Below are 9977 nucleotides of genomic sequence, written 5' to 3'. Positions count from 1 at the left end.
TATATATATATATATATACACAGTATAATATATATAGGAAAGAAAAAAGGAAACATAAAGCACCTTACATACCACACACTAGGATGTGCTGCTATTTCCTTCTGTGTGGCTCCTTTTCATATATTATCAACTAAATTTAAGTTTAGTAGAAACAATCAACATATACTATATATATAATATATGGCTTTTCAGCATCAGAGGCCTGTGGGCTAGTGTCCTACCAGGATGTGCAGTTTTGCACAAGGAGGCATATATTTAAAAAAAATCAAGTATAGGATATAAATTTTTATATATTCGATAAATTAATGTTGCTGAACTTAATCTAATAGTGTAATAGTGCATGATTTTTTCTCTGTGCTTTCGCTGCTTGCAACGTTTCGCTCAGTGGGGCACGAAGGAAGAAACAGCATGTGGAAATATTGAAGAAGTTAATCCTAACTGATCTAAAAGAGGTAAGTGATTTAGATGAATATACTGTATATTTTCTCTTGTTTTAAGTGTATTCCACTGCCATTTAAAACATACTAGCCGATTCATATGACAACCAAGTAGGATAAACCTTTAGTTCACGGGCTCAAAAGAAATAAAAAAGAAACAGACACTATTTTATATTATTCAATATTTTTATTTTACATCTCAAAATATTTAGAACTATTTGTATCTGCTTATAATAAACTAAGCAGGCAATATTTCAATAAGCAAATATAGTGTCACATTTGGGATGGAAATAGGAATTTAAATTATTGTATGTCCAATAAGGGAAATTATTTTTTATATTTCCTGCTCTAAAAACAAGAAACCGGGTAATTGAGCAATTTGGGTCACTCTTCCTTTGAAAACACTCGCTCTATTCAGCCAAGTACAATAAATTAATTAAAATCAGATTTGGGTGCTTTTAAGCACAAGTACAGTAAGTAGATAGATGTGGTCATATTTACTATAAAATTTAGGCTAAAAAAGACATATTTTGTTTTACTCTAATTTTTCTATTGTAAGATTGAAAAATTAGAGATTAAAAATAAGGAGTCCTTATATATGCAACAATCACCTGTCTTTTTGACACAGTACTCTGTATTTTTCCTTAAAACAAAGTCAGGTGCCACACAAAACCCCTCTAGGGGTACAAATGTTCACCTGCCTTGGGGAGCTGAGCCAATAAACAGTCTTAACAGGTGCAGGGTTCACATTTTCACAACACTTTCCTCATGTATATACAGTATGTAAATAAGTAGGTAAATGTTTTAAAAAACATTGTTTCTGCTGCTGCCATGCTCATTAAAAGTCAGGGTACTAGCATAATACTATTGTAACTCTACAAGTTTCAGGGTAACCAGCGCCTGTGCTGAAATGCGGTGGGGGGGGGGGCCCACATGCCAGTTAAAGCATATATTAAGGTCTGTGATTCAAGGACTATTGTGCTCAGAACATGAACATACTGGCCTGATTTCAGCTTACGGTGACTTTTGAGTGTAATGGAGCACTATGCTGAGATAAGCTGGAGAGAACCCAGCTGATTTTGAAAAATATGTTAAATTGCTGAATTGAAAAGAAATCTACAAAAAATCTTGCTGAATGAAGATAATGATAACCTCTGATTTTTACTCCTAGATCTAAGTGCTGCATTTGATTAAGCTGAGAATATATTCTACTGGATAGGCTTGAAAACTTTATCCGACTTACTGGAAACATACACATGGCTGAGCTCTTATTTATGTCATATATCTTAGAATGTTAGCTTTATTAAGAGTCCCTCAAGGACCTTTGCTTGGACCACTGCTTTTTTCTCTCTCTCTACCTTATCTTATTCCTCTCAGTTACCTTTTTTTTTTTTATTTAATGTCCCTTTTCATTGCTATGCAGACAGTTAAAAAGTGTACATACCCTTCACAACCGAAACTGTGCTGATTTGCTGAGGCCTGTCAATAAGCCATTAAAGGCTGACTTTTAAATAATTTTTTGAATCTTAACAAAGACAAGACAGACTTAAAGTTAATCAGTCATCAGAAACGCCTAACCTTACCCTAAAATTTGACAACTATGTGAAACAATTTAGGGGTACGATGAAGAATCTGGGGCTGTGATTTGATCCTGGGCTTCCTTTCAAGCCTCCCTTACAGGTGCTAAGACTGCCTTTTATCATCTCAGGAAAATTGCAAACATTAGGCAAATCAAACCTTTGAAAATGTAGATTTTCACGCATGAATTTGCGTCCTAAGGCATTACTGCAAAGGCTTTTTGAAGCTGTTTTTTTTTAGTGCAGCTGTTATGTTTTAAGGAAAAGTGGGAATTTCGAGTCTATTACCCCAGTGCTGTCATCCCTTCACTGGCTGACTTGTCATGCTTGAGGTCAATTCAAGATCCTGTCGCTCACCTACAAGGTTTTTAACGGTCTGTCGCCTTCTTACTTCTCAGACCTTCTGCACCTATATCTCTCTCCTCAAGCTCTTAGATCTCAAGGCACTTGCCTTTTAAAATTGCTAAAGCATGAAGATAACCTATTTGTGAGCATGCATTCTCTTTTTGTGCCTCTTTTCTGTGGAACAACCATGCTCTGGACATTTGGCAGGCAGGTTCTGGGGATGTTCATTTCAAAGCAAAGTTAAAGACCCACTTGTTAACTTTTTTATCTGTATTGTTTTAAACAGTCTTTATATCCTTTGTGGCTGTTCAGCTTTTTATATGAAAGTGCTGCATGAAGTAAGTTATCATAATTATTAATTTTATTAATCAGAATGAGAATCAGGTTTATTGCCATTGTTAGTGAAGGAGTTCACAAACTAGGAATTTTTTATGGTACAATCGGGCAACATGAAACACATAATATGAAATAGGTAAATAATAGGGATGCACGATACTGGGATTTTGGCCGATATCCGATATGCCGATATTTTAAAACTCATGTAGCCGATAACCTATATCGATACCGATGTTAAAGCTGGACAAAAATAAGTAGTCATTGAAAATAGCAGTTTTGTTATCCATTTCTGACACTTTGAAAAATAATATACTCAAATATATTTTCATATGCTGATATCAAATCGATTTTTAAAAATGCGGTATCGATCTATTTTACTTTCAAAATCTCGTGAAATGTCATCGTTCTGTTACAAACTCTCGTGATATTTTGCAAATTCATGTGAGATTTTGTTAGTAAAATAGATCGATACCGCGTCAATATATCAACATATAAAAATATGCCAAAATTTCGTGAATTTTCGGGGGATTTCGTAGCATAACGATGACATATAGCAATATTTCATTAGTAAAAGAGATTGATATGGTGTTTTTAAATGGCAATATATCAGCATATGAAGATATTGTGATATTTTAATGTATCAATATTTTTTCACTCATCTTTAGAAGTTTTTAAGTCTGTAAAAAAGAAGTTTTTGAGGAAGAAGAAGAAGTAGTATTTTTATTTTTATTTTTTGGACTTTAGAAACTCAGAAGCTGATCAAATATCGGGTTAAATATCGGTGGGGTGGCCGATGTCCGATATTCAGTTTTAAGGCCGATACAGGCCGATACCGATATCGTGCATCCCTAGTAAATAAAATCATAAAATTATAAAAATATCTAAAACACTGTGGGTATAAGGCATGCAATAAAATAGACTAATATATACACTTAAGATAGAAATATGGTTATAAAATATTAAAGTAAAATAGCATCTTACAAGGATGAAAGTAGAGCAGATACAATTAACCCTAAGACTAACCCTTTTGTGTGCCTGGTGTAAAAAGAATTTTACTTTTCAGAGGTAAAGCGAGTCTGCTTTGTTTTCTTAAATCTTCTAAATAATAATTTCAGGGAATTGTGTCATCGTCTGCAGAAGACTCAAACTATACAAGAAGAATGAATCATTTTTTTGTCCAAATTTACTGTAGCAGCTTTATTCCCACAAACATCATCACATTCAGCTCTTAATTAGTTTCACACTTGCTGACTTTGCTCTGCTTCAGTTGCATTGCTTTGAGCTTCTGCATGTGTTTCTTCACCCCAAGGCTCTGTCTGAACACATTTCTGCAAGCAGGGTCCAATTTGTTTATTGTCTGTCAAATACAGTAGAGGGTATGTGCACTAAGAGGCACGAGACACTGCACTGTGAACGCCTTGTGGGATTCAGTTAATCTTCATGGCTCTATTATGCTAGACAGAGCTAGAAATTCAGTTCTGCAACAAAAGAACCGGTCATGCAAGCAGCTTCTGGGGCCTACCTGTGTTGTTTGGCTTTTTGCCACTGCTGATCTGCTTCAGCCTCTTTTGGTGCGATTTGCCGCTGTAGTGAATCTGGGCCTGGGCAGCTGAGTTCAGCTGGATGTTGCAGACCTCACACAGTGTGTAGGTGCGCTGCCTCCGTTCCCTTTTGGGTCTGTTGGGTGGAGAGTGGAGATTGTCCCCCAGCGATGGGTCTTGAAGTTTTTCACCCTCGTCCTGGATCTCCAAGCTAGATTCACTGTCCATTTGCACTACTTCTTCCTTGCCAACTTTGTTACCTTCAAGCTCATGAAATAGAAAAGACGATGGACTGAAAGGACGTTTCATACCTGCAACAGAATCAGAGATCAGATAATAGAGGGGGATGAATACAAGATAAAGGGCCATAAACTGCATGACTGACAGTTCAGCATTTTTATCAACCTAGTCTGATCTTTTATAATCTATATAAACCATGTAATTGAACCCATAATAAAAATAATTGAACTTTATTGATCTCACATTGGAGGAAAGTACCTCTTCATTTAACCCATCTTCTTAGGTAGAAGCGGGCTGCCACAGTGGGGCGCCCGGGGAGGAATCAGGGATTAAGGGTCTTGCTCAAAGAGCCATAGTGGCAGTCTGTGGGAGTGGGACTCAAACTCAGAACCTCTATGCTCTCACCACTCAACCACAAATGTAAAATAACAACAGTAGTTCCCTAACGAGTGATGGTTCCACAGGAGAAAAAGCTAAAGCTGAGACACTTTAATGTCTTACTGCTAGAAGAAGCTTAAAATTAAATGAAACTATATTTGTGTCTAATATACAGTAAGCTTGTCTGTGCACCTGTGAGCATATTAGAACAGACAAGAAAAGCTTTGACACAGCTTTCATTTACAGAGTTGTAGTTGGTAACAGGATCCAACAGAGCTCCACTTGGGGGAGACAGAGTGCTTTAGCATGGCTCTCTGAGGAACAGTAACCCACTGTTCAAAGCTGTTTTACAAGCGATAACCACCTCTGTTTGTTACCCTTGCAAGCCAAAAATTAGACAGGAACCTCTATTTAGCATTAACAAACAGAAGTATCTCAGTAAGATCCTGCCTTTGCTCTCCTTTGAGAACGGCAGAATTGTAAATGTAATATTTAAAATTTTAAAAACATTTTATATAAGCCTTAATATTTATCTAGTAGACGTTATAGCTACAAAGATAGAAAAAATAGATAGGCTATACATTTCCTGTCAGACTACAAGTAAGTGAAAATGTCAACAGGATCTAGACATTGAAAGATCACTTTGGAAAGACCCTGAAAAACACCAATCTGTGCCTTCCAAGTCGTATTTTCTGCCTCTCCATCAAATGATTCACCTTTTAAGCCAAAACCCAAGCACACGCAAAAAGTGAAGCCAAGTCTTCTATCCATACAGACAAACATAAAGAACATACACTTTGACGCACAAAAGTAAACACAGACGGTATACGATTCTCAAAAATACATTATAGCAAGCCGGTCTATGAAAGCAGCAATTCATGTTGCCAATCTGGGAGCACTCAAGAGGCTCTGTCAGATGTTTTCTAAAGAGCCTTAAATAACGCAGCTCTCTGGCACTGAATTAAACAAAAACAAAACAGCAACTTTTTAGTCCTCACCCAAGAATCTCCTTACAAGCATGCCAAGCAACTAGAGCAGTTGGTCAGAATTAGCATGGTTGTGAAAACTAAACCCAAAATGAAGACCTGCAGAATGTAATATGCAGAGAAAATTATACTCCTCTGTTTTCTAAGAGACCAATAATCAAGAGGTTTTTCAAAGAAATCTAACTTTTGGTTAAGCTAAAAGCTTATTGAAAATTGCAGCACTTCTTCAAAACTCACAAGGAGAGAAAAAAGGTTCAGCACTTAATATCTGATAAAGTCTCCTAATGTTTTTATTCATTTTTTTTTTTTTACAGACATTTTTTTGTAACCTCAATTTCTGATAGATTATTCTAACAATAAGGTGTCTGTTTGGACGCCACACTTTCATGTAGTTTTATTATAATAAAAACTTTAATTGTTATGAATGCAATAACTGAAATAAGAAAACAAGCTGTTTTAATAAAGCATCATTGGACTGTGAATTAAAGTCCAGTTTTAATTTGAGTGCGACTCACAGACCAGTTCAATCCAATCCAGCTTTATTTGTAGCGCAATTTAAAATCCTCCAAGGACCAAAAGGTACAGAGAACAACAATCCGTGGACATAAAGGGGGAAAAAAAATATAAAACAATAAAATAGATATAAAAAATATAAAATACGAACTTAAAAGGTCTGTCATAAAAATTTCATTTAAAAAAGTCCAATTTAAGATTTTATGTAATGTAAAACACAATAAACAAGTAACATTCAATGCGTTTACGCTGGGTGGGAAATTTTGAGTAGATTTTGTAAACATGTCTTTATATTCAAATTTGGCGAAAACAAACTGTAATTTCATTATACTGTTTTTATAAAATCTCAGATTAGTGAATTTTAAGGGTTTTGTTTTTAGAAGAACTGGATGTCTCTATTTTTTCTTTTCTCTTATTCCTCTTCTGTCCCACTCTTCAGCATCAGTATCCCTTAAAAGATGAGAAAAGGGTGACGCTACTTTCTTTTTCCCGGTGCTTTGAATCCACCTGCTGGACAGTGAATCACCAGGACCAGATCCTTTTAACATCTTTATTCCGTGATTTAGTTTACACTACGTGATTACAAGTATTTCCTGCAGTTCGGGCTGAGACTAGAAATCATGCAGAGTCCATGCACAAATTTTGTGGGCGAAGACAGGACAAGTGATTGTCAGAGGGATAGCTTGTCGGAGGGTGAAAGGACCAGCCTAGGCTGCTGTTATCGTCTTTTGATACCCCTACGCACTGCAATGCCTTCTCCCCTCACATATGGGAGCCATAAATCAGCATCAGAATATTGCTGATGGACCAGAAAGCCCCCACCATAGCAGCTCCCCAATAAGAAAACTGTATTTGACATTTTTTTCTCTTCCTCAAAGATGAAATACTGTTTCACTTCCCCACCTTAAATAAAATCAAACCACAGACCCACCAGTGAGACCATCCCCACCCATCCAGTGTGGCCACTGTAACCACGGGGGGGCGTTTTTTTTCTGGCTAGGACACAGACTGGCCTCCAGATGTATCAATGTAAACATGGGAGGAATGTCAGCAGCTTGAATCAAACTGATGAGAGGTGACCACCTATGAGTGAAAGTCAGATTTGCACTCAGGTCACACATCACGTAACATGAGCTGCCAGAGGACACAACTACACGGGTTACATTCACAAACATAGGCTGCCCTTCAACTCTGTAAACAAACGGCGAGCAATCCAGCGAATATGTGAAATCCGTAAACAAAACGGAGGAATTACAGCTTGACTAAATATTAGTCAGTTATTAGGGTGACACTGTGACTGACCTCAGTTATATGAATAAATTGTAAAAGCAGATGCCATATTCCTCATAACTTATCTATAGTGCAAGTGGAAGCAATTAAAAAAAAAAAAAAAATAGTAACTCAGCCTGAAAAATGTACTGTAGACTGTATAAATCCCAGAATAGTGCCACAGCATGGGGAGATGCATAATATGCTCAATCTACTGTAGGCAGAAATGGTTTATAAAGACCTTTGTTAAGACTTCAGGTTACTTCAGTAACAGAGCATAGAGAGCGATACTGAACGGGTTTTTTATAACTGCTTCCGATTTCAAACCTTTCATACAGTAACAGAGAGGTACAGTATGCCAAGTACTGGATGAAGAGGTGGATGGTATTCGCCACTAAACTTCGGAGCGGTTCATATTCAGTGATGAATCATACTTCAGTGTCTGGTTGTGCTTTCAATGACTGAGTTTGGCAGTTTCCAAAAAAACAGTAATTGCAGGTCTGCACTGTTCAGAATGTAAACATTGGTGGCATTATGGTGTGGGCTTGTTTTTCAGTGGTTGGACTTAGACCGTTTCTCTAATGAATTTCTTAATCAGGCATAAAACAACAAAAAACAAAATTGGGGGATTTTGTTTCTTCCCAATAATGTGGAAAACCTACTATTCAAACTTTAACATGCCATCTTACAACAGGCAAAGCAAGGTCATGTAGGAAATGGATAAGTGAGTTTAGATTAGACAAACTTGAATGGCCTACGCAGAATTCCTAATGAATGGACGAATAACAGATGCAGATGCTTATTTATGTGCTGTAAAGCTGCACATAAATTCTTGTTCTTGAATTGTTATTTTTTTCTGGGGGGCAATACATATTTCATCTATAATAGTTCAACAAATTTATCAAGATTTTTTTTTTTTTCAAAAGTTACCTACTGCACCTTTAAAAACAAAGCATTGACTGATTAGTGGTAACCAAAGCTAATCATGTTTCAAACAATACCAGAGTAGAAAAGAACAGTATATTTTCCCTTCTTATACAAATGAACATCAATACAGTTCTGGCAATCCACCATAGTTTAGAATGCAGTGTTGGAAGAGAGGCAGCAGAAATCACAAAGCAAGGGGTTGCTGAGGGATGAACAAAGGCTGTTGCATAATTGGTATGATCAAAGTCTTATTACTGTCATCACAAGTGAAATGTCACCATCGCAGCCACAGAACAAACTGCAACCTCCATATGTTTGTGTTTTGCACATCAGAGTAGTGTGTAAAAGTCCAGACTGAGATCCTCCAATTAGTCTAATTACAGAAAAATCTGTGTTGTGCTTATTGAAAAAGAAACATCAGCTACATTGGTCCGAGTCAGGAAGTCAGATAGAAGTGTTTACAGTCCCCATCGCCCCTTGGCTGAGTTTAGGAGTAAATAAAGAGTAAAGCAGATAAATGGATGGGTTTTTTTCCAACCTTTGTTTGTTATACGTTTTGGCAATGCACAGAGGGTCCATTTGTTTTAGGTATTTGTGAGTTTCTGTTGTGTGAGAGAGAAACAGAGCAAATAAATCTCTGGGAGTAATGTTTACTTTGTACTGATGCATCATCATGGTCTTTCTTAAAAAAATGTATACTGTGAATATATACACTGTATACACTTTTCGGTGTGTATAAAGTTGGTATACACAACATTGTACTGCGCAGACACTGATTTGTTAGTAGAATTGAGAAGGAGCCTACCTCCAGAAAAGAAACACATGAATTTCACCCTGAGGTGGATGAGCAAGAAGATCAGGGGAGCTAAGAAAGGCTACAAAGGTACACTAAAGGCAGCTCCAAAGATGCTGACCTGCCAGCAGTTCGGATGAGCTTGGATGATGCCATGAGCTACAAAAGCCTGTCCTCCTACTCTGTCATTCTCAGGTTGTGTGGAGGTTTCTAGATGACCCAAATGCAGTGATGGAACCTGATGTTGTTTCTTGTAAATTTAATATCCAAAAGGTGCTAACAGAAACAAAAATCCACAGAAAAAATACAGAAAAACCAAAATCCATGAGACATCAGGGAAAACACACATGAGGAGCCAAGAAGTGACGAGGAAACAGCAACTGAAAAAGAGCAGTATAAATGGGAGACTGAACAAAGACTAGGCTAATCAGCAGATTGGGAACAGGTGTGGGCAGAAGCATCTAGGGAGCTAGGAGAAGGAGACTGACCCAAGAGGGCAACAGAGGGTTAACAAGAAATACATAAGAACTCACATACAACAAAAAACAACTAGAGTAACACAGAATTTATATAAAACCAATGAAAACTCAAAAAGAAAACTTAAACAGATCCAAAACTATGACAGTAATGGCCCA

General features: G+C 36.9%; 1 protein-coding gene across 2 annotated transcripts in view; it reads right to left on the bottom strand.

The window, feature by feature from the left end:
• Positions 1-4545, bottom strand: part of znf385c (zinc finger protein 385C) — a 121788-nt gene extending 117243 nt beyond the window's left edge. The window contains exon 1 of one of the 2 annotated variants that reach the window (XM_015397822.1): positions 4218-4545. In XM_015397822.1, the coding sequence (XP_015253308.1) occupies positions 4218-4545 (328 nt within the window). The remainder of the gene's footprint in view (positions 1-4217) is intronic. The other variant, XM_015397824.1, reaches the window with a different exon arrangement.
• Between the last annotated feature and the right edge of the window lie 5432 nt (positions 4546-9977).

Source organism: Cyprinodon variegatus, unplaced genomic scaffold (assembly GCF_000732505.1).
Source record: "Cyprinodon variegatus isolate N-32 unplaced genomic scaffold, C_variegatus-1.0 Scaffold889, whole genome shotgun sequence".
NCBI lineage: Eukaryota > Metazoa > Chordata > Actinopteri > Cyprinodontiformes > Cyprinodontidae > Cyprinodon > Cyprinodon variegatus.
Note: the sequence above shows the minus strand (reverse complement) of the source record. Positions and strands in the feature narration are given on the sequence as shown.